The sequence below is a fragment of the Triplophysa dalaica genome, chromosome 24 (assembly GCF_015846415.1).
Source record: "Triplophysa dalaica isolate WHDGS20190420 chromosome 24, ASM1584641v1, whole genome shotgun sequence".
Classification (NCBI taxonomy): Eukaryota; Metazoa; Chordata; class Actinopteri; order Cypriniformes; family Nemacheilidae; genus Triplophysa; species Triplophysa dalaica.
Genome location: NC_079565.1, coordinates 712,501 through 737,959, shown reverse-complemented (window position 1 = coordinate 737,959; position 25,459 = coordinate 712,501). Strand labels below are relative to the sequence as shown.

The following is a 25,459-nucleotide window of genomic DNA, read 5'->3' as shown; positions in this document are numbered from 1 at the left end:
GCTCTCTGGACAGCATTTGTATTGAAGTGACAGAAATAAACATATCAAAGATATTTGTTTTGTTGTTATTATCATTATCATTATTCAAATGAAACCAAAACTATAGTTTAAAACATGAAGGACAAAAGCACGCGGTATCTTGAACACGTGAACGCGCACGAGATACGTCAGGTGCAGGCGCGCTCCCGTCATCTGCACATGGTTAGGCTGTTTGAGCGGCGTTTACAGTCCGTCTGATCTTCAGTCAAACAACTGCACATATCTCTCTCCAGCGATTTAAATTCATAATTATATATAAATAATAATATTGATGATGATAATAATAAGGCGTTTGTTTACAGAGATGAAGACATCTGCAGGTAAGCTTTCTCACTTTATTTCCTCGTTGTATGACAAGATGTAGTTTGATGCCTGACAAAAACTGAGGTAAAGTTTATTTGAGCTTTATGTCTTCAGTCATATTTATTATTAAAAACTTGTGTCTGTGTTTCAAAATATAATTATTTTGTAAGCAAGACTAAAGTAAACAATTATGTAAATGAATGAATTACATGACCGAAATATTTATATATGACAGATACGAGTTATATTTGCGGGGAAGATATAATCATTTTATTTACATTAGCCAGTGTTTTTCAAACTGGATAGATCATGTGACTGTGAATATACAGTAAAGAGATGGCCTACACTGTAAAACATACTGTAAAAATGACAGTATTACTGTCAGGAATTTGCCAGTAACTTACTGTAGATTTACATTTATGTAATTAACTGGCAACAGTTTATTCAAAGATAAATGATCATTAAACACGAACAAGATTTTTCTTTACAGAAAATAACTATAGAATAACAGCCTCGTGCAAAGCATTCTGGGAACCAAACTGAAAAAAAAACGGTTGATGAGGATGTCTGGTTCCCAGAATGCTTTGCTTGGGGCTGTTATTTCAGAGTTTTTTTCTGTAAAGATAAAGACTTGTTGTTAATGTTGTTAATGTTTAATGTTCATTTATCTTCAAACAAACTGTTACCAATAAATGAGATAAATATAAATCTACAGTAAGTTACCGGCAACTAGCTGCATAACTACAGCAAGAAAACTGTACCGTGTAGGTTTATTAATGTTCAAAATATCGTTATCCGTAATTATTATTTACAAATGATCAAAACGATGATAAATGAATGGCAAAATCTTTTAAAATGATCAGTTCTGAAAAATATGAAAAGAATTAATATAAATATTTTACTCTGCTTGTAAGAATACACAAAGCCATCTGTGAGTGTGTTTGTCTCCTCTTCCACTAAATCCTCTTGACACGCTGGGACTGTGTGCGGTCTCTTTCATTTGACATTGTGATCTGCAGCTTAATGCGCTGGTCTGAAACCAAATCTGAGAGCGGACGGCGCTGTATCTGTGGCTTCTGTCAGCGTTTCTGCCAGCGTGACTGACAGACGTGTCACAGAGTTTTGTTTCGATTTGTCTTCACTCACAAAAGCTTTTTCCCTCTGACTTTGTGTGTCCGTCCACCGGTCATCTCAGTCATGATGGAGGAAAAGTCTGACCTCAGTCATTTGGGAATCTGAAAACTCCTCATCACTTCTCTCCGTCACTTTCTAAGAACACACAAACAGGTAATGATATTCATCAAATGCTTACTTTTTCCCATACGTTTTATTTTCCTTCAACTGTTGTGTGTGTGTGAGATCCTTCAGGTGATTGTGAAAATGTTTCCTGGTGACTTAACTCTTTCTGGAGGATTCTGGATGTGTCTGATGATCTTCAGCATGTCCTTATTCATTATTAACCAATCAGAGTTTGTCTGAGCTGCTCCTCATTTAAAGAGATGGTTGACCCACCCAAAAATAATTCAACCTCAGTGAACACAAAAGAAGATCTTCTATGAAACGTCTTGTTTTGTGTTCATAAACAGAAGTCATTGGAAGTTGAGAAATGTTCTTCTTTCACAGGTTTTGTGATAAGGTGATAAATCCCTAGGTCTCCCCTGGCAGTTCAACCCACGGTACCCACAGGACACGTCTCCGTCATGGGGGAGAGGTTGGGCCGCCCCACGCCCCTCCTATCCCGCGGACGCACCTTCGGATGGGCCAGCAACAGCATCAAGCTGAAAAGCTTTGGTCACAACGGGCACGACATCATGGGCCGGAGCTCGCGGGACAGCCTGGAGGAGGCATCAGCGCCCGGCGCGTCTCTCACAGCGGCCAACTCTCCTGTTTCACTGGAACTGGAGCCCGTGGTGAATAATGGATCAAGCGTGCCCGTCTCTCCAGGTGGATACACAAAGGAGCCACCGGCGCACAGTAAGCTCGGCCAGTCACATTCCTCCTCTGCTGCCTCCATCTCCACCGCCCTCGTCCCCGGTGAGACGCCGCGCCCGCCACCCACCGCTCGCTTCCCACGCGGTCCCTACCAAACCAAGACTAGCATGCAGGGGGATGTGTACAACTTCCTAGAGAGACCCGCTGGCCTGAGGTGTTTCCTCTATCACTTCTTGGTGTGAGTACACTTCCTGTTTCATTTCATTTTTCTGAAATACTGAGATGTTACTATATTTTAAATCTTTTTTAAACTATAAATGGATTTCATTACGTGAATTAGACATAGATCACCCAAAAATCTGAATTCTGTCATCATTTATTCACTGTCATGTGTGTAAACCTGTATGCAAGTGTTTCTTCAGTGGGACACGAAAGAAGATATTTTGAGAAATGTTCTTACAGTAGAATTAAAAGGGGTTTAGTGTTGTTCAGAAAAGACAGATTACTCACATTTTTGGATGAACTGTTACTTTAATTATGAAAATAATTATCATATTTAACCAAATTCTTATTCTAGCTTTCAAGGATTTATTGCTTTAAACATTTATTTTCTGAGATGTTTTGAATTTTTTTCTGAAGAATTTTGAAAAGAATTTTAGAAATGTTAAGAAAGGTTGTATTGTGGGTACTTAACCCTCCGTTGTCTAAAGATCAGACATCTGGTTTGTTGTGTCCCTTGAATAAAATCTTCTTGCATTTTTTATGTCAAATGTCTGGTTTAGCCAGGAGTTTAACATAATACCTCTGGTCCCTCTTCACCACTTTTGAATCATTTTGAAATCGTAAGAGGACAAAAATCGTAGAATTGTGGATTTGTGTAGCTGAAACTTTAAGGGACGGTTCCCAGACAGGGTTTAGGCCTAGTCCCAGACTAAATTAAATGTGTCTTAATCGAAAACAACTTGCACTTCTCTTGTTTTGTCTCAAGATGCCCATCAGTAATGTTTTTTGTAAAGTATGTTACATCTTAAATATCCTAAATAAGCCTAGTCCTGGTTTAAACTAATCCCTGTCCCTATCTTCTGCTGACAGGTTTTGCATGAGTGAGCACCGCTTGCATTAGAAAATGCCCATATCTAGTTTATTTACATCTGTTCGGTTGGCCACGCGGTGTTTAAAAGTGCATGAGGTCTTTGTTCTAGCAGTGTGGTGATCACAGCTGGTGTTTTGCGTTGTTGAGATCTCGGTAACTAAAGTTTTGCAGGACTTAAGAAGGTCAACATGATACTGAAAACAGAACCTTTGAACCCGTCTGTCTCTCTCATCCACTAACACACACAGACTGGTCACTGGGAGACATGCTGGTCTCATCTTTGGATCTATGGAGAAGACCGAGACTTGTATACACAAAGTAGACATTTATTTATTTTTTGAGTGTGTTTTCAGAGCTCGCCAGACTCCCCATATTAAAAATATTTGCAATGTCTCTCAGAAGTTATAAAGGGTTTTCTTTATTGACACACTTTTGAATGAATGATCGCACATGTATGTTGTGTGTGTGTGTGTGTTTGATGGTCTGATACCCTCTCTATCTCTTCCGTCTAGGGTTACAGTCGTTGCGCTGAACCTGATCTCAACCTCCTACTAAATGAAACCGCAGCGACTGATATGCTGTGGCGCTCCTTTAAGTAACTCTTACTTGCTGATGGTTATCGATGCCAGGCTCTGCCCGTCTAGTCTGCCAGCGCTAAATGGGTACATCAGTTTCCAACCGCATCAGTTCTGACCTAATGATCTGTCTGGTCTTCATGTTAGCGTCTGATCTCTGTCCAGACCTTCACGTTTCAGTCCATTTGACATTGTATTGATTTCATTGCTCATTCATAGATGTCTTTTGTGTTTAAGTATCAGTCTTTTTGACGTAGAGTAAGAATATAGTCCTGTCGTTTACTATGCGGATAGAAAAAAGAGAAACAATTCTGATGCATTTTCTTGAATTTAGGAATGAAGTTTATTTTAAGGGTAACATTTCATTTAAAAAAAGTGTTGGTGATCAGAACAGATGGCGCTGTTGCATTATGGGTAATTTCCTTCAGCTACACACATAGCTAGGTGCTATGATTAATCTTATGGAACGATGACATCATTTTCATCTGGATTTCACTGCATTCAGGTGTGGACATTTGGTCTTTATGTAATTCATGGATGAAGTCTTTGAAACGTCCTCACAAATGCAATGATATGTCTTACATACATACATACAGACAGACAGACAGACAGACAGACGCAGACACGCCACATCGAGTCTCTTTCAAGTGATGGTGATAATTCATTACACTTAACAAGCAAGGATGTCAATTAGTTAACTAGGGATTGTGCACAAATCCTCCTGTTTGTTCTTGGGACTGATTTATAGAGTTTTAAGAGAGCTATTGGATACGACCAGTCTAGGTTTCAGAAAGCGTTTGGCAGTAAGTAAATTAACTCGTGTTTACTTGGCACATGGTGAGTTAGTGAATAATTAAAGGCTCTTAACTGCAGCCAGAAGGTTTTTCTCAAGGCATCGAACCGTTGGAGCCTGATGGAGAGAGCTTTAGCGCTTAAGTGGAGTTTAGTTTACGACTCTTGGCTTTTAGGAAAAGGGAGAGAATCATTTCTGTGTTATATTCTGTGGTTTTCACATCAAGTGAATGATCCTCATGAAGAAAGTGTTCCAAGTCTTTTTGAACTACAAATGTAAAAATACAACTGTGTAATGCTCAAATCTGTTAAGTGTCTTGTGTATAGATGTCTTGAGTTTGGGCTAATGGTTTGGTTTGTTAGAATTATCTCAGATTATTGTCATGTTGTGTGCCGTCTGTACTGTAGTTACTTCAGTGTTGTGTTTCCTGAGCAGTCATCGGGTGGATTGTGTGTCTGTTCTCTAATTTCCGTCTCGAGGTTTTTAAAACCGATTGTCATCAATAAATAATCCTGTGGGCTGCTGGATTTCACAGCTCTGGTTTTCAACGATCAAACACTTACATTTACAAACGAAAGACAAATTACCGTTCTCATTGCTGTATTATTATCTCATTATCTCCGTAAAAGGAGTGTTTCTAAAAACGAACGAACGAATGAATGAATGAATGAATGATCATAAACTGATTTACATTTCTTTGTTTCGAATCATTTTTTTGACACATTACACTGTTTTTCTAGCCTGATCTCATGGGAATTCATAACATTTATCAAAGTGGTATACATTTGTATGATTGTTCAGAAACATGCAATTATTTGAGAAAATCAAAATTAAAGGTCCTAACTGTTAACGGCACGTACAAATGAGATCGTAAACCTAAAATTTCGCACTTGACATTTACCCAAATTTTGATATATAAACTTTAATACTTTGATATCGTCAACACATTTATGTCAGTGATGTTGTTAATATATCGCCCAGTCCTACTTCTGATTCGTCTCTTTAGTTTTAATGGATGTGCGATTGGTCTGATCTGGTGTCAGTCTGAGAAGGCCGGATAATGTACCAGCTGTTTTATTTTAATCAGGTCTCTGGCGTTTAGAGGTGACCGGGTTTGACCCTGATCCAGTAACACATCACCCTGACGCTGTTAGGTGCCGATCTGTCGTCTCGACACGACGGGAGGTTGCTTGAAAACTGTTAGGGTTTGATGTCAAATGTTATTGTTTTAGATGCTGGGAATCAGATTTGGATTGGGATTTTAATTTGGCTGAAGGTGAGAGTTCAGAATGTGTCTGCAGGGCTCCGATAGGTTGACAGAAATGGGACACATATGCCTGTGAGAAACAACTCACGGGTTGGACAGGGTCGTGACGAGGTCAAAGGTCAATCACAATAAAGATTCCCAACAAGTTTATTTGCTATTGGTTTAAAGCAGGACTACAGGTAATAGATGACATGAAAATAAAAAATAAATGAGAGATTTTATTAATCGTATTAACAGCGATTAGTAATCAAAGTATTTATTTTGAAAGAGATGAAATCCATTTGAGTTCTTCTTTGTTTTTTGATTACAATACACAAAGAGCTGAAAGATCGCTGCTGGTGAACCTTCAGACAGATTTAAGGGATATTCAGCTTATGGAAACCCATTTCTCTTCTATATATTGACCTGGAACTTGATCCAAATGTGAGAAATGAGGGCGGTTGTGTTGTTGTATTTATGGCGTGTGTCTGTGAGCGCCTCTGACTCCCGCTGTTGATGGTCAATGTCACAACATCTGGTCATTTCTGAATAGATTAAAGGAGGATTTATTTCCATACAGTGATGCTTTGATCATTTAGCTCATGCACCAGAGCTAATGCTCTGCTTTTCAGGGTTCGAGGTTTTTACATGAGCCAGATATGCTCTGAGATAGTATATGCACATAGCCATCTAGCATGAAATGCATTGATTGTTTAGTGACAGAACTTCGAAAATGTTGCATTTCTAATCAGGTTTTACTTCTGAGCTCTTGAGTAAGATCCTTTACTTTCTGTATAATTGTCAAAATATTATCTTATGACTTCTCATGGAGCCATTCATACAAAAACCCTATAGAGTGAAAGCCCAGAGAAAGCTATAGAAACATATAGAATGTAACTTGAAAACCAAGACCATAAAGACTAGAACCATATACTGACAATCTAAACCCATGGTGTGAAACCTTCTAGAGGAAAATCTATATGACAGAACCCTATAGAACAGGGCAATAAACAGCAAAACCTATATAAGTATAAACTACATCAACACACTGTTAACCCTATAGGCTAGTACCATAAAGCTCACAGTGTAAGACAAAAAACAGTTTCAGAACCCTATAGCACAGCCTTATGTATCAGAACCCTATAGAATGGAACAATAAAATGCAAAAGCTTGTAGACCAGAACCATATACCGTAGAGCAGAAAGAGTAAGCTGTCGTGTTTACATAGGTTGCAATAAGAATTCATCACGATCAACTAAACGCTTAATTCTTAAAGGTATGCGAGGTTCACACATACTTATAATAATTGTTGTTGCTGTTAACGTTTGACACGTTCGTGAATGTACACAGATCTGTTACTGCGGAGGACATTTCCACACTTCTAAACTTGACGCGGTGTAAAACGAAATGTGACTTGTTTGTTTACCTGTCAATCATATGGGCCTCCTGGGCGGGGCTTGGCCAATGAAAGTGGCAAAAGATTCTGTACTAGACTAGATGGCCATCATCAGTGTATGTCAATGACAACAGACTGAGGACGTTCAGCAGATGTGCCCGTACACACACACACACACACACACACATGACATTTGATCTCTTACAATGTGTGAGTCACAGTGTGTGTTTGAGTCTAAAGGATGGTGTGTACTGTATGAAGATGTGTGTGTGTCTGTCTTCATGAAGAAAGTGGTTTGTTTGTTTAGTGTGTTTGTAGTCATGTGTATTTATGTATAATCTGTCTTGTCCATCTGTCCGCTCTGTGTGTGTGTGCGTGCGTGCGTGTGTGTATCAGCTGTTGTTATGGTCAAATCTATAAAGAAACTGTGTCATCTCATCACGCCTCTCTGGAATCCTTGATTGTGATTTGTTGGATGTTGATATTTCTTGCTGTTTGTATATTATTCATAAATAAATGTATATACTTTAAAGTATAACAATACAAATTTAAGGTCACAGCTTGTGTTTGCATCAATCTAAATGAACACTAACTAACCCACAGACTTTCCACCTCTTCTAAACCTTTTATTGTAGTTCATAAATATAGCATGTTATAGTATGTCCTTATTTAATTCATATTTAAAAATGTGTGTTTTCTTGTCATCTATGAAGTGCATGCTTATGGTGTGTGTTTGGCCCACAAAACCGCAGACTGTTTGTGAGGTTGGTCAGAAACAAACACCTGCAGATGGAAGAACAAATGCAAAGTGAATTTATTGAGATCTTTGGCTCAGAGTCTGATAATCAACCAAAAGTGATTTCGACAGGAAACTTTTGTTTTGAATAATTTGCGTGATGTCTTCAGGTTCCTCATGGTCCTCGTGTGCCTGATATTCAGCGTCCTGTCCACCATCGAGCAGTATGCTGATTTTGCCAGCGGATCTCTCTTCTGGATGGTGAGTCAGTGTATTACAAAAAATTTGCTAAAATAATGTTATTAAATATACAGTATATGCACAGAAAGACCTGGGACAATCATTAGGAAAGTTAATCTTTCTTGAGACCCAGAAGCAGTTACTCATGTGTCCACTTGATGGCGATGTTTAATCTCAGTTCAGCTTATGTTGCGCTTCAGGATGTGTCTCCTGAAGATTTGAGTTCTTGTGTGCACGTTCGATTTGAGTGATTTATCAGTTTTTGTGTGACGGATTCAGCCGTGGCATTAGAAAATAAAATCTAAATTATTTCTCTTATTTGAGACATTTTGCAAATGTTAAAATGTGGCAGATGTCTCGTTTGTGTGTATTATTTATATTTCTCTTGAGGAAAAAGAGTCAGAAATGTCAACAATGTGTCAAACTGAGCTCAGATTTGTTACGTCTGCAATCCAATGTCTCAATATCAACTCTTCTCATCATATTTGCTCTTGACACACGTGTGTCTTTTGCGTCTTCAGGAGATCGTGCTGGTTTTGTTTTTCGGGTCAGAATATGTGGTCCGGCTGTGGTCGGCCGGCTGTCGGAGTAAATATGTGGGTGTAAAAGGACGTCTGCGTTTCATCAGGAAGCCCATCTCCATCATAGGTACCCGATGACTTACAACACACCTGTTTCCAAAGATGAATTGTGTATTTCATCATTATTTTGTCCAACTTTGTGCAAATTTGGGGCAACTGATCTAAGAGTGTGTCTTTTTTCAAATTGTCGAAAGATATTCAGCCGACTGTTTAATTTTTGTAAAGCTTGTATGTCTGATTTGAAACTCTCTTGTCACAGATCTGATAGTGGTGGTGGCGTCCGTTGTGGTTTTAAGCGTTGGATCCAACGGGCAGGTCTTCGCCACATCAGCGATCAGGTCAGAAATGTCATCGGTTGAACCGACAACATTAATGTTTACCACATTCTCTCAATGCATCGCATGCTTGAGCGTGCTGTGGTTTAAAGCTCTCGTGTGATTGGTTGCAGAGGAATCCGTTTCCTGCAGATCTTGCGAATGCTTCATGTGGACCGTCAGGGTGGAACGTGGAGACTTCTGGGATCCGTGGTCTTTATTCATCGGCAGGTACTCGATGTTCCCCCGTCAGATTTGGTCTTGTGAAAGTTGCAGTGAGCGTTATGGCATAATTCTGTACAATCCAGAAGAAGTCAGTGAATTCATCTCATGGCTGATGTGTTGTAATCAGCTTTGAGAATATCACTCCAAATATGGCCTCGTAAATCCACATCAACATCATCTGAGCAGAAAGCTCCTGTTTGAGTGATCTAAGGCATGTTAAATCCATCCGGACGGCCTGTGAAGTTTTAAGTGGATCAGACGTGATTGGTTGGGTGGCTCGTGTGTCTGAAGTCAGAGTTTGCCTTTTAAGGTGTTTGGAAAGCGGTCTGTGGCATACGGCGCTCAAGATGCTCAAATCCTTTTTAAAGTGAGAGTTAATGTCAGTATAAAGCACATAGCGTATGACTAGCAATAATGAAAATAAATAGTGTTCATTTCTTTCCTCCTGCAATGAAAGATTTAAAACTATTTTCCTTCTTTGTAAGCATCTCAAAACAGCCAGAATTGTTGCATAATATATATTCTACGAAATCACCAAAAGGTATAGAAACATTAAATAAAAAATAACCGTCTCCCTTTCTTTCCACGGTTAAGGAGCTGATCACCACGTTGTACATCGGATTCTTGGGCCTGATCTTCTCCTCATATTTTGTGTATCTGGCGGAGAAAGACGCCGTGGATGAAGAGGGGAAAACAGGTTTTTCCAGCTACGCCGATGCTCTTTGGTGGGGCGTGGTGAGTCTATCTGCTTTATCCCATCAAACATGTCATTACCACACACTCATCTGAGATGTCATGTGTTCACACTTGCACAGGTTTGGTGTCTGGATAAAGAAATTGTTTGTATGTTTGGAACAGGAACGATCACTGCTATAACATTAGTTTTATTGTAATACAGTGGTTCTCAAACTGGGGGCCGTGCCCCACTGGGGGGCCCCAAGATGGGCCCGGGGGGCACTGTTTTTGTTGCATTTTATGAAATATAGAAATGTATCAAAAATGTTGTGCAATCAAACATCAGAAAAATAATACCACCAACCAAAATAATAAAAGTTACAGCATTGTATTACTGAATTTGCCTTTGGTTAGTAGCTGGTGTAGTAGCTGTGGTTTATAAGATGTTTGAAGGAACAAATCCGTCAGATAATGTTACTAATATAACAATTTATTTATAAAGCACCTTTTTACCCCAAAAGTGAATATGAAAGATAAAATCCATAAAAATACAATTTAAATCAAAACAACTTGAAACAATAAAATAGCACAATAAAAGTCACTTGTGTTTCGTTATAATCTATCAAATAACTCTTGTTTTGTTTTAGCAGTTTGGCATTAAATAAGATCCTCGAAACAATTCTTTGCTCTGCTTTAAAGTAACAGTTGACTCAAAACTGAAAATTCTGTCATCATTTGCTCACCCTCATGTCATCTTATACCTGTATAAATTGGAAAGATATTTGGAAGAATGTTAGCAATTTTCAATTCTGTGACATCTTTGACTGCCATAGTAGAACAAATTAAACGGTAGTCAAAGGTCCCCAGAATTGTTTGTGTTCCAAAATATCTCACTTTGTGTTCAACAGAACAATTTGTTTTCCTACTATGGTATTTGATGATGTCACAGAGCTGAAAATTGCTAACATTCTTCCAAATATCTTTATTTGTGTTTAACAGAACAAATAAATGTATACAGGTTTGAAACACAACCTGAGGGTGAGATAAATGATGACAGAATTGTTATTTTTGTGTGAACTAGCCCTTTAAGGCGTCTTAGACAGCTAAACATGTTCCCTACGTTGGCAGCTCATGATATTTTGTAGACAACATATTGACTTTTGATTGATGTAGAACATCCGGTTGTTTGTTAAACGGCGAGGTGTTTTCTGTCTTGTGTAGCGTGTTGTGTATCAGGACTAATATAATTGGTTGTTGATGGGAATTTTTATATCCACAACAGACGTTTTGAAAGACATGTAAATGTCCAGCTATTCATTTTGCTTATAAAATAAAAGGCTTATAAAACAAGCCGGCGTGAATCGAGTCGACGGTGAATGAAGTTTCCAGTGCAGGTCATTGAAATGCAGAATTTAGTGTGAAGCGTAATGAGAAAGCAATCTTACAGGAATCTGAGACGCACAAAAGGCCTCGCTTCTGATCTTTCAGCATCTCTACCTCTCATTCTCTTCTCTCTGGAGTAAAGTGCTGGATGTGTGAATCAAAGATTGCGGAGGTTCTCTCTCTGTGTAAAGCGGGTCAGAAAGCGTATGGCCGCCGGTTGTGCTCTTGAATCGCACACAAAAGCACTTGCTTGTATGGAGGTGGCAGCAATAAGAAACCCTGAAAGGGGGTCGACCTGCTTTTGTGTCCGAGACTGTAAAACATGATTGAATAAAAAGAAGTATCGCCAATGAAGTTTAATGTAGATTGAACAGAAAACTTCACAGAGGTTTCTCTTTCGCCGCTCAGGTATAAATGAGACGGTATTGTCGCTGTGAAGCGGATGACTTTTCTTAGATTATTCGTCGAGAAATATTTACAATGAGATCTCTTTTGCAGATGTCCATAAGAAGCCATTGATACACTAAAGAGACTCATTACTAATGGTTCCTGTATGAGCGTCTGAGCGAACCGCTCGTTGTTGTTTTTACAGGATGTGCAGGTTACAGCTGGCCAGAGTCATTCTCAAAACCACAGGAATCATGACTCATGAACGCTCTCTGAGTTCTCGCCAAATACTCCGCTTCTCGCTGACTTGACAGAGTTGTTGCTGTTCCCCCTGGCAGGTGTGAGATCAGAGAGAAATCAAACCACAGATCCGTGAAAACACCAGAAATTCTACTTGATCACGTGGTCTTTGTGACATCTGCAGAACACTTAAGTCAGAAAAACCACAGATGAGATCTCTTTAATGTCTAAATTGTTTCTGCTCAGGGGGGCCGTGGCCCACAAGGGGCCCCATCTGACTTCATAGGGGGGCCTCAGGATGACTAATTATTTAAAATTGGACATTCATTTTAAACAACTACAAATCAAGATATTTCTAATTATTTCTCCATTTTTATATTGAATAAACACTATATCAAGCTCTGAATAATTTTATTGGGTAGAATTTTTTAGTAATTGTAATGGAATATTGTTGAATAAAGTTGGGGGCCTTTGAGTCAAAAGAGAACCCCTGTCCTAGAGTTTGAGAAGAGACGTCAACAATGTGTCAAACTGAGCTCAGATTTGTCTCGTCTGCAATCCAAAGTCAATATTATTGAAGATCTCAATATTAACTCAAACATTTCTCATCACTCATCATTTGACCTCTACAATCTACATTCATTTACACCTCATTTGATGCCGTTTTTTTCTCCTAAACACTTTTAGAAAATTGTGAATTTGAGTTTAAATGTTAGTTACCAGAAATATGATTTTTAAAAAGATAAGCAAATGTAAATCAAGCAATATAAAAGACATTTTTAAATCACCCAGCGGTGTACAGACCACGCACACACACACAGTTTTGGTTTTGCCACACACGTCGACTGAACTCTGTGACTCAATAACTGTGAATCAGTTGGTTGAAGAATATTAGGGGCCTTGAAGTCACAATAACACACACACACACAGTCTGGGCCGCCACCCGTGGCACTTGAAATCCAGTGACTATTAAAGCTCTCATGTCGCCACCATTGTGGTCTTCTGGATTTTTAGTGGTGGGATTAAACTGGAAGCACTTGTTTGACGCCTCGTCCTGGTTTAGTCCTCTTTGTCCCTCTTGAATAGAAGGAACGCAAACTCACCTCGTCCCCAGAAAGAGCTCTGGGTGTCTCAGAATGAACTGAGTTTTCATGCGCCGTGTTTGTTTTCCTGCATCAGCTGAAACCCCAGGTTTGTGGAGGATTATTCCACTCATTATATACTCATTTGATGTGGATTTGTTGGGTCCAACATTTTAAATAAACAAAGTTATGTAGTCTTCCATGTTTCAGCACATTTGTTTCCGACGACAAGGTGTTGCTATGCAGTTACCAAGATGTTAATGACTTTCTTTCTTCTGCAGAAAACAAAAGAAGATATTTCGAAGAACGTCAATACTAAACCCCACTGACTTCCATTGTATGACCACAAAAGCACATTTCTCAAAATATCTTCTTTTGTGTTCCACTGAAGAAAGACCAGATTTTTAGGATGAATGGAACCAACAATATGATTTTTTTTATCTTTTAGGTTACGGTGACTACAATTGGCTACGGAGACAAAGTCCCTCAGACGTGGATTGGAAAAGCCATCGCCTCCTGCTTCAGTGTGTTTGCAATATCTTTCTTTGCTCTGCCTGCGGTAAACACACTATCTGCTCTCTCTCTCTCACACACACACACACACACATACACACACACACACACACACACTGGTGCCCGGGGCAGTGTTTTCCTATAGAGGTCCTTCAGTAATGGGGTCCGGGGTTAATGTGGTCCATTTAGGAGTGATAGAGCATCCAGGGGCCCGCGGTCTTCATGTTACACATCATATAACATACACTTACAATCAAGTACAATTACAGAACAAATTTACAATTTACAATGCATTATTGTAATTAGTTTTTTGGGTCAAAGACGCCTAATTTAACAAAAATCAGACAGTCAGACCATGCACTTTGTTTAGATCTTTTTCTCCGCGTGCAGGGGATTCTGGGATCCGGCTTTGCTCTTAAAGTTCAGCAGAAACAGAGACAGAAACATTTTAACCGTCAGATTCCTGCCGCCGCGTCTCTCATACAGGTAATGTAGAGAAATGCTTTTCTTCGCGTCTCATTGATGTTTTTTGCTAACGCAGCATAACTCTCTTGGTTGCAGACACTGTGGAGATGCTACGCCTGCGAGAAGCCGGACGGCTGCGCGGCCACGTGGAAGATGTACGTGTTGACGGGCGACTACGTTCCCATCATAAGCTCTGAAAACTCCAGTCCTGGGAATTTCAGACGGCTGGTGAGGAGAAAAGTGTTCGACTTCCTCCCCTTTGTGCAAACACATACACCACTGTCTTGTCTGGAGTCTTTTGTGTTGTTTTTGTTTTGTGTCTGCTTATTGTTCTGTTTCTTCCTGTCGATTGTCCTCCGTGAGCCTCCGTAGCGGGGCGCTGTATAGTCGAGACAGTAAAAGCATTTTTGCCTGTTATTGTGTTTGGGCTTTTCTAAAGGCTCGTGAGCTCTCAGAATGCATGTGAAGGTCAGCGCAGGATGTAGGTGAACAGTAAAGGGTGTGATGGCTGTTTCAGGTCACGTCCCATCAGTGAGCCAACTTACTGAAAGAGGTGATGTGAACTTAAAGACAAATTTGACCTTGTTTATGTCCTGAATTCACGATTTCACGAACAATTGATACGTTCATGCAAGAAAAATAATGTTTGTAATCTTTAATCACAATAATAATAAACAAAGTAATAATAAACAACAATAAAAATAATTTAAAAAATGTTAGTAATATTTTGAGCTTTTAGTTAGACAATTTTATTTTTATATTTGGCAGTTAAATGTACTTTTGTCATTTATCTATTCTTTTTACCGTTGTTAAATAGGGTTAAAAATGTTTAGTTTTAGGTATTTATTGTGATTTAATAATTTTAGAGTCTCAACTTCCTTAATTGCTAAGGCAACACTTCTAATGTACTGCTTTTAAATATAATATATATATTAAGATAAATAAATACATCTATAGATAATATATTAATTATAGAACCTATAAAATATAGAATAGACAAATTATATATAATTTAATTAAGTTATAATATTATGATTTAAATAATATGCGTATATTTTATATTTAATTTTATTTGTATTTATATGTTTTAGTAAATTATATGATTATGAACCCTAATTTTGACAAAAAATAGCGAATATTTAATACTTTTTCTCAGGTCAAAAAAAAAAAATTCAGCCCATCCTCACTTACCATTAGTCAAGGGGACCACCGTAGGTCCTAAAGGCATAAAAAACACCCTGAAACACATCTCGCCATTAAAATAGGTTTACACTATATTTCATAAGCAAATGTTGACACATACAACAGCTCCAGACACGTCTGCACATCCGCCATCTTGAAACAGTCAACATTTCAGTTTCACTGTAAGAACAGGTTCTGTTCTGTTCTGTCATTCATCATCGATATGAACGCCGTTGTGAGACAGATTTGACCTCACTATGAGTTTCATGTGTATTCAAGAGGAAAATGGGTCAGGATGTAAGTGTAGGTGCGAGAAGCTCCGTGAGAGACCTGATGAGACGGAGTCTTTTTTCCTCCCTCTCTCTCTGTCACCCGTTTGACCCCACGCCCTCTTTGTCTGTCTCGCACAAAGGCGCAGTCAAACGCGATGATGTCATCGGCCTCTCTCCTGGGAGCAAAACCCTTTGTGCAGCGCTAGGAACAACAAAAAAATCTTTGTGTAGCTTTGACTCCTAACATATTGGACAGCGTGACCGGCCGAGTCCGCCTCTTTCCGTGCGGGCGTGTGACTGTTCTCGTTCATAAACCTCTCATTCATCTCTCTATCCAGCCTTTCACGGCCTGCCGTATTTCTTCCCCCCCAGCAGTTTTCAGGCCAGTGGGAAGCTGGGATTTCACTCGCAAATCCCGCTCGCCGTCTCTGAGCCGTGAGATTTCGTGGCACGCCGTGACGTGACTCATGTTTTAGTCCGGAGGTATTCGGCTGTGTAGGTGGCACTGTCACCGCAGAATTCACGAGTGTAGGGGGTGTTTTATGCTTGGCTTTGAACATGGATATTCATGACATTCTCACAAAAGGCCAAATTTGAAATTTACATCTGTTAGCACAAAAGGCAAACACAAGACGTCAGTGACGATCGTGTATGAGATTATGTTAAGTAAGATTAAATGTTTTATTGTTGTGCATTTACTGTTCTTTGAGCTCAACTGGTCATTGCTTTGATTTCGAATGAATGCTTGGAGTCGAAAAATGCATAAATGTAGATGTTACGTACGTCACATGGGAGGGAATTATGAATTTCTTATTACGTATCTTGGTGTATGACAATGCACAATACCACGTCATGTCGTTTACTCTTGTTCCATACAATAAATGTACAAACATGAATCAACCAAAATCTCAAAAAGTAAAAAAGCATCATAAAAGTAGTCTGGATTTTCGAGTATTTAGAGTTTGTCATTGTAACGCTGCAATGTTGTTTTTATCTGCGTCCACAGAGCAAGCGATACAAACGAAAACCCAAATCCATACGTGACAACGGTTCTCTGGGTCCCGTAGGAGAGAGAGCGCTCTCCATCCCTCAGATCACCTACGAGCACATCGATGACAAAGATGCCGTCTTTTCAGAGGAGCCTGCAGGTATTAACTCTCTCGCTCGGCATGCTGGGATTGTTCATCTTTAGTCTTTCTGTATAGAGCAGTGGTTGTCAAACTGGGGGCCCCAAGATGGATCCGGGGTGGGCACAGATTTTGTGGCATTTCAGGAAATATAGAAATGTGTCATAGATTTTATGCGATCAAACGTCAGACAAAATAAACCACCAAACAAGTGAATTGATGTCTCAGTATTGTGTAACTTAATATGTTGTTGATTTAATTAAAATTCTAAGTTTGATGGTTTCTGCACTTTCTTTAGTTAGATTTCTACAGAAAGCATTAAGTATCACATAAAAAGCAAAAGTAAATATGAAAATAATCTCATAATTAACTGACTCTCATGTTATTTATTGTATGTTACTTAATGTCTATAATATTTTTATATTAAAATGTCAATATTATTATTTTTCTATTGAATATAAGAGATATGGACGATACCTCTATTTGGGGGTATTATTTATAAGGTAAATATTTTTCTTAACTTCTGTTCATGAAGCTTTATTTTTAGATCTCGGAGATCAATTTCATCAGCCAAAAACAGAAAGACGCCCTTGTTCTCCACTATTGGAAGTGTCACGTTTGATTGAAAACGTTAAGACAAAAAAATGAATGAAAAGTTGAAAAGCTGCCGCTGTCACATGACCATTTTTTCTCTTGTGAATGATTGTCATTTTCCACATGTGAGTGAAACCCATCCTGTGATCAAATGATCTCCCGCTAATGCCGTCTGCCTCGCCCGCCTCTTAATAAGGCTTTTCGGGTTTTCCTGTCAAACGGCTTTATGATAAAAGCAGTGCCTTTGAAACAGACCGTCCCCAGCAGAGACGACAGAAAACACACACACGTCTCTTCTGAAGAGTCATTTAAACTGGAGAGGAAAAAGATAATGAAATCGCAACACATGTCTGTGTCCTTTGATAACACGGGTGTGATTTTTTTTTAAGTGAGTTCAAAGGCTCAGTTACACGCTTTTACGATATTGGAAAATGTGTTACGGATGTTTTTTTTATTTGAAGCATCTCGGAAAATTCTGTAATAACGACCCAAATCAAACCAGGCAGCTTTGACATCATTTGATTTTTAAGTCAACATGTGCTGCATTTTCCCATGAACTGCAAAAAATATATTTATTAGTGCTTTTGTCTTTCTTGTTTTCTTGAATGACGCAGACAGTCAGCTTAACAATAGTCCATTTATATAGAAAATAATCATACTAAATAAAACAAATAAATTAATTAAATAATAATATTAATAATACAAATAATAATAAAAAATAATACTGGAGAGTGAATGCAAAATGCAAAGCCATTATTTAAAAATACACTGCATTTAGTTTTCCAGCACTTCGTGAAGCAACACACATTAAGTTGAAAAGAAAAATTATTATATATATTTATATAAATTAAAATATTATCTATCCATTAGGGTAAGAAAAATTAACTTGATTCAAATGTTAAACAATTCAATTTTTTTACTGAATTGGCCGAATCTGTTATTGTATTTAGCAGAAGTGCACAATTTGGATTTTTTCTTTCTTAATATTTAAAGTCTTTTTTTGGGAGGTTAAAAAGAAAACACACTGTTATTGGATCCCAGTCAAAATGTCCGGATTGGTTTAGAATGCTTATGTTTGTTTCCTCTTACACAGGCATCACTAAACTCTTCCGCTCATCAGGTGAGAGTGATGGAGTGTCGGCTCTTCACCTTCAAGTTCATCTTCTCCATTGGCATGTTCATGTGGTGCTGCTGAATCTGTTGTTTTCAGCTCTCACTCATCCTACAAAATCTCCTGATTGCAGACTTCAGTATTTTGGCAGATCTGAGCGCAGTTTGAGATCTGAGATTTCTTTGGAAAACTTATTTCTGAAGTTTCTTATGAGTAACATTCCTATCGTGTTTTTCTCGTGAAGCATGTTCTTAGTTTGCTTTTTCTCTTTCTGCATGCTGTTAGACCGGCAGCGCTCGTGGTCGGCTTTCACACTCACATGTCCTGCTTCTCCAGGTACACACACTGTCATTTACACACGTTTATCTTTATTTCTGCTTCTTCCAACTATTCACAATGCTTAAATATACTGAATATTTTTGAGTGCTCTTGTGATTTCTGTTCTAAAACCTCAAAATAAAGACACGGATATTTGCTTTCCTACACAACCGGTCATTCGTTTTAGAACATTTTCATATTTATTCCTATTTTCCCCACATTTTATATTAACTTATTATAAAATAAAACAAAGAAAACTTTGGGAACTATTTTTTAATTTGCATCTATTCTAAGCTCTTAATGGCTGCTCCTCATGATTTAGTGAAAAAAAAGTTGTTTTGTTTTGTAATTAAAGAAACATTTACGTTTGCAAAATGAATACTAAATTAAATCAACTCACTTCAGACTTTAAACCATAACTGTCAAAAAGATGACGAGAAACATTTCACCGCCTTTTGACCGGTATTTGTTAAAATGTTATTTGTTACTTGTTAGATTTTTTTTTTATTTTTAAATGATTTTAGAGTTCCTAGTTGTTTAATGAAAAGTACATTTTCCTATGCGTTTTATCGTATTTGGTGCTTGTTTGTCTTAGAATTGTCAAACCGCCTCTCAAAATTCTTGCTACGGATGCGAAATGTATAAATGTGATTTATGCAACGTGAGGTCATGTTTATTTTTTAACGCAAATTAAATACACAATGTGTAATGGCCTTTACGCTGTCTTTTCTTGGACAGTGAAGAAAAAGTTGGACGGCCCTAACATCTCGCGACACAACAGCCTGGCGGATGATCTGGACTTCACCTGCGATGACATCGCTCTACCCGTAGTGACAGCCGCGTCACAGTGAGTAACTCCGCTTTATCGTCCATCTCTTCATCATTTAGATTTTATACTGTGATCAGATCCGCTTAGTCCCTTCCTCAATGCGGTTTTTTGTCTTTACGTTCAAGCATCAGCTCACGCACCACCACTCAGTGTGCTTTCATTCCTCTCCCCTCTCTCTCATCTCATTTCTCTCACAGCACTTCTGCTTTTCCATCCTTCTGAAACATCTCAAGATGTTGTGCTTCATCCGTCATGAGATGAAGAAAGCGCCTCTCTCTCTCTTTCAGTCTGCTGAGAAGTCCGTTTGTGGCAAAGGAGCGAGAGTCTGTGTCCACTCAGCACCTGAACTCAAGCAGGTAGTGTTTCCTGTCTGTTAACGTCTGTTTCCTGTTCTGCACCTTCATTACAGGATGTGTTTCGTTTGTGTCTGATGGGAGAGGAGATTTGTTGATGAATTTAAATCCTTTTATTGTTTATATTGCGACAGGTCGACCTGTAAAGATGTTGCTATACCATGTTTTTTACCGTGGTAAATATTAATGCATTGCTGTTAGTAGGAAGCAGGACTTTGTTTTCCCGAACCGTACAACTTTTTTACAGTATAAAAGTAATTTGTGATGATCGGTGAGCGAGTGCGTGTTGTTCGGACTCTTACAGATTTACATCATCCAGACTCACGTAAAGCTTCTGATTAGCTCTTCGGTTCGTTTGCCCTTTGACCTCAGATGTCGGCTCAATGTTTTATGTTATGTGTTGATCAGAGACGAGCGTTCTCTCTGTTCTTCAGTGGACAGTGATATCATATCAGCATAATCTCCTGATATCTTCAGCTCGGACTTAAAAGACCATCTAGAAGACTTTCTCCTTCTGTCTGACACAGAGAAACATAATGCCGGTTTTTAAGACGCATCTCTGTCAAATAAAATTGCTCGCTTGGGTCACAACTGTATAACTGTACCATCGATTGTGTTTTGAATTTTTGAATAGTACAAACTCTACATTACAAACTCTGAATTGCCATTGACAAAGCTGTAGTTCATGGAGCGCTCGCCTCCTCCGGTCCGATGCCACAATAGATCGTTCTCAAACCGAGAAAAAAAGATGGCAAAGAAAAATAAACACAGGATATTGCTGTTTCTCTAGCTCTCCCTCTTTTGTTTCCAAGCGGAGTCTTGTTAAACGGCACGCTGGCGTGTTTATTTTTTATAGAGCTTGACCTCCGACCCCTGGTCCTCCTGTCCCACCAGCCCCTTATTACTGAACATTAACATGTTTGGGTTTTGGTTTGGTTGTAATTGCAGGTCAAATCATTTTGTCTGCGTGTCATTTTCTTTTTCTTGTCAATCAAGTTTGAGGTTTGATTTGATACAGAATTCTTGTTTTGTTTGTGTGTAATTCTGTGAAATTGATATAATGTGGCAGTAATTGCAGGTAAATTGAAGAGAAAGAGTAAATAAATGTACATATTAGAATAGACACAGATGAATTTACCATTTCCTTTAAGTTCTCTAGACGACCCTAAAACTTTCTCTTTTGCTTTCATAACACAAGTTAATATTTTTCAAACACACTGAGGATTTCGATCAATTTTCATTTGATAAATCTAGCGAGAAATGTGAGTTTTCAGTCATAATTTCTCTCTTCTCAAAGGTTTGGCTCTGTTCTCTCTCGTGCACCTGTACAAATATCTTCTTCTTCTGCCGGCTTCAGCTTCCAGGAGTCTGTCTGTAGTGTGGAAACACCTGAATGTTGTGTTGATCCGCTCCAGCCACTGAGTGTGTGGCTTCAGGTGGTCTGGTCCGGTCGCTCTGATGTGGGTTTGTCCGAGTGTGGATCAGAGATCATTCAGAAAAAGAACGTCAGTGGCACGCAAGTGTTTGATCATATTATGCGTCTTCTGCTGGAACATGAATTAAATCTCTTGGAAACTGAAGCCAGCAGCAGCAGATGTTTGTACAGGTGCGTGTGACAGACAGTTATTCAATGAAGCTTGTTTAATAAAATCTCAAACTTCAGCCGTTCTAACTTATTTTATACAAGAAACTGTATTCACATGGAGTTTCCCAAATAGACCCACATCTTTATCCTTTCTTTTCTGTGTTCATATACACTGGCTTTTTGTTTATCTTTATACACACACACCTTCTTTCATAAAGACGCATGCAGAGCTGCTGCTACTTGTGGTGATCGCAGGACACACCTGTGCAGAATGAATCTGTTCTTTGTTCAGGACGATAACAGAGACTCAGGGCGGAGAGATGGGTGTGGTTTGGAGTGATGGGAAGTGGGAGTGGGCTGGAGTTGTGGGTCTGGTGGTCTGTGGTATGGAAAAGTGGGTGTGGTCTTGGATGGAGAGTAAGTGGATGTGGTTTTGAGTGGAGTGAGAGTGGATGTGGTCATGGGAGGAGAGATTGAGTGGGTGTGGCCCTGGGTGGAAAGTGAGTGGGTGTGGCCTTGAGTGGAAAGTAAGTGGGTGTGGCCTTGAGTGGAAAGTGAGTGGGTGTGGTCTTGAGCGGAGAGTGAGTGGGTGTAGACTTGGCAGGAGATTGAGTGGGTGTGGCCCTGGGTGGAAAGTGAGTGGGTGTGGCCTTGAGTGGAAAGTAAGTGGGTGTGGCCTTGAGTGGAAAGTGAGTGGGTGTGGTCTTGAGCGGAGAGTGAGTAGGTGTAGACTTGGCAGGAGAGTGAGTGGGTGTGGTCTTGAGCGGAGAGTGAGTGGGTGTAGACTTGGCAGTAGAGTGAGTGGGTGTGGTCTTGGGTACAAAGTGATTGGGTGTGGTCTTGGGTGGAGAGTGACTGGGTGTGTTCATTGGAGGAGAGATTGAGTGAGTGAGGATTTACAAAAATAAAGTTTTCATATATTTATTGTTGGGAATTTACAAAATATCTTCATGAAACATGATCTTTAATTAATATCCTTATGATTTTTGGCATAAATGAAACATGGATAATTTCGACACACACAATGTTCGGCTATTGCCACAAATATTCCCTTCCTCCTCCAGGGTCACATACAACTATGTGTTGTCTCTCTCAGGTGATCTTCATGCTACGCTCGGAGCCTCGAGATGTTTTTTAATGCTCCACAGGCTTCGCATTCATTACAGATGTGATCATAATGTTGTTTCCGAGCAGACTTTACGCTCGCGCGCAGGGGAATCCATGATTCATTACGTTAAGTGTTTGCAGTCGCACCAGCTCTCCTATGAAATTTGAGCCTTTTCTAATGACACGAGAAGAACGAGTTCATCTGATTCTCAATAATCTGCTCGTGGAGTATGCAAACCAGAGACCAGTATAAAAAATGCTAAATTGCAATATTGTGTAGTGGATTTGCTGTAAATGTAGTAAAATAGCTCAACTCATATTTAAATCGGCACGATATTTAATAAACTAACATGTGTTTGACTTTGTGAATGTTCCAGGCCGATGGACTCTCATAACCAGAGCCATACAGCCCTCATTACATAGATCCCAGGGGTCTCGACTTTAAGTACCACTAATGATTCTTCCAATAAGTCTGGCGGAGTGTTGAAAAGCCGGCCCTTCCTCAGCGCCGCGTGCATACGAGCAGAACCTGAGACCTGAGGTGAGGTGAAGAGGTCTGGTGAGAAGGTTATGCAAACTAACACTCATTTTGTAGACGCTTGTAAATGCTGTGATGTTCGACGTTTCTCATGTCGCATTTCGCACATTACAGACACTTCTTTAATATCATTAAGAGATATCATAAATAAATAAAACACTGGTTTTCGCTCCTGTGTTTAAAGTCCCAGTGAAATGAAAAATGACAATGCCTATTTTTTCATGAAATATTGCAGCGTTTATTGTAAAAAAATGATCAATGTGGGTCGTTCTGTTTTTAAAATGTGTGTGCTCTCATGATCTTCAGTTAAAATCTGAAAACACTTCAGTCCTGTTGTGACTATCTATCTTAAATGACGCATGTTAGACGGCTTGGGCGGCGCATCCATTAACTCCTCCCCTTCACTTGTCAGTCTGCTGCCAGTTCCATTTCCAAACGCAATGGTGGTTTTTAAACTTACATTTTAATCATTCAATCCAATCGCAGAGAAAGACGAAAGCCACGCCCCTTTTTTTCTTTATACGAAGGTTAAAACAATCAAAACTTCCGGTATACAGGGACTTTAATTTTTATTTACTCTGTTTAGTAAGTATTCAAAATGATTGATTGGCAGCTGTCAGTGTACTGAAAAAAATAGCTCGTAGAATTTACTTAATAAAATCCTTGTAACAATTTGCAAGAACATTTTTAAGTCAAATTTGCTGCTGTAATTCAAGTACACCTTACTAACAAGAGTAAAGTAAATTCTACTTATTGAACACATTTAGTTTTTGTTAAAATATCAAGTAAACGTTAAATAAAGTAAACAAAAAACGCTGAACAAAAACATGTCTAACTCAAATTTCACGCACCACTTACTTTCATATTGAAATAATTATTTTTTTACAACATACAGTAGATGGTCAAGTAAGAAGAGTCGGGTGATCTCTGTATAGGCATTAGCCCACTTACTGGTCAATAAGTGAAATAACACAATTCATGACTAATATTATATAACCTCCCTCACCCGAGGCACAAGCATCGCTCTTCTGAACAACTGTGACAACTTAAAAATAAACTAAAGGAATACCAAAACTCTCCTAAAAAATCTCAAAGATAAATCAACAGAAAACACGAACAATTCTTTCTTCTTACTGAAAAAGACTTAAAATGATAGTGATCTGGAAAATGTGTTTCATAATGCAGTCAGATGCAAAGCATGCTGGGAACTACAGATCAACTGCCAAGGTAGTTATATCTACAAAAAAGATCTTCGTAGTTTCAACACAAAATAAATAAGTCAACTCAATGGGTTTAACCTAATAAAATTGAGTTTGATTTACTTAATAATTTGTTCAATTGAAATTACTCAAACAAAATAACTAAACTCTTAACAAACAAAATCAGTAGATATTATTCCCATGAAATTTATGTTATTTTAACACATTTTTTTGTTAAAAACAGGAACATAATAATATTAAGTATATTTTAATGATTTATTTTCATAAAATCTACTAAGGCACATAATAATTTTTTTCAGTTGTACATAAACTTGAACATGCGTGATGTGTTAAAAGCGGAAGTGTCGAACACAGATTGTGCAAATGAACGGTCAAAACGCATGTTTTCAGTTGAAGACGGTGTGACGCACAGGAAGTGGGAAGCGCATCGATTCACTTCCTGTGTGTGCATTCACAAGTCAACACGTCGCTGAAAGCTTTCATCACTCCAGACGAAATGAAGAACTTGATATTAGAGCTAAACACACGTGGGAATCGAGCCCAGGTTAATTTCACACGACACGCTCTTTTATCCTGCACGTAATCGTGTTTCAGGAATCATCTCTGACGTGCTGTTAAGACACAGAAAAGATAAGATTGGAATGAATGAACTCCCAATTTTCTGTGAAGATTGTAGGTTGTGTAGATAGACGGCAGGGTCAGAAGTTGAAGAAACTTAGATGGTTGAGCTGAAAATGTTTGTTTGTGTTTTAGCGTTGATGTGTGACATTGATGACTTCAGATGAAATCCTGAAGCAGCGGTTATTTCTGTCCGTTGAAGAGACGGCGAGTTGTGTGTCTGATCTTATAAACTGCTCCAGGCCGTGCGAGTTTGAGAAAAACAGCCCGTCTGAAGAGAGTCAGAAGTCATTCTGAGATGAAAAGATCTAAAAATAAATGTTCATGAGGTAATCGGGCAGCGCTGACATCCTTTCCTACACAACTGGACTTGGGTTGTAAAATCTT

The 25,459-nt window shown here is 38.8% G+C and overlaps 1 protein-coding gene across 7 annotated transcripts in view; it reads left to right on the top strand.

The window, feature by feature from the left end:
* The first annotated feature begins 107 nt into the window (after window positions 1–107).
* kcnq1.2 (potassium voltage-gated channel, KQT-like subfamily, member 1.2) overlaps window positions 108–25,459 on the top strand; it is a 79,373-nt gene continuing 54,021 nt past the window's right edge. For 2 of the 7 annotated variants that reach the window (XM_056739984.1, XM_056739977.1), the window contains exons 1-16: window positions 108–359; window positions 1,538–1,629; window positions 1,966–2,512; window positions 8,284–8,374; window positions 8,875–9,001; window positions 9,194–9,272; window positions 9,383–9,479; window positions 10,068–10,208; window positions 13,689–13,799; window positions 14,144–14,239; window positions 14,315–14,446; window positions 16,679–16,820; window positions 18,487–18,513; window positions 18,790–18,840; window positions 19,561–19,669; window positions 19,939–20,007. In XM_056739984.1, the coding sequence (XP_056595962.1) occupies window positions 2,043–2,512; window positions 8,284–8,374; window positions 8,875–9,001; window positions 9,194–9,272; window positions 9,383–9,479; window positions 10,068–10,208; window positions 13,689–13,799; window positions 14,144–14,239; window positions 14,315–14,446; window positions 16,679–16,820; window positions 18,487–18,513; window positions 18,790–18,840; window positions 19,561–19,669; window positions 19,939–20,007 (1,742 nt within the window). In that variant the 5' untranslated portion in view covers window positions 108–359; window positions 1,538–1,629; window positions 1,966–2,042. Of the gene's footprint in view, window positions 360–1,361; window positions 1,630–1,965; window positions 2,513–8,283; window positions 8,375–8,874; window positions 9,002–9,193; window positions 9,273–9,382; window positions 9,480–10,067; window positions 10,209–13,688; window positions 13,800–14,143; window positions 14,240–14,314; window positions 14,447–16,678; window positions 16,821–18,486; window positions 18,514–18,789; window positions 18,841–19,560; window positions 19,670–19,938; window positions 20,008–25,459 lie in introns of all 7 variants that reach the window. The other 5 variants (XM_056739980.1, XM_056739978.1, XM_056739981.1 and 2 more) reach the window with 5 other exon arrangements.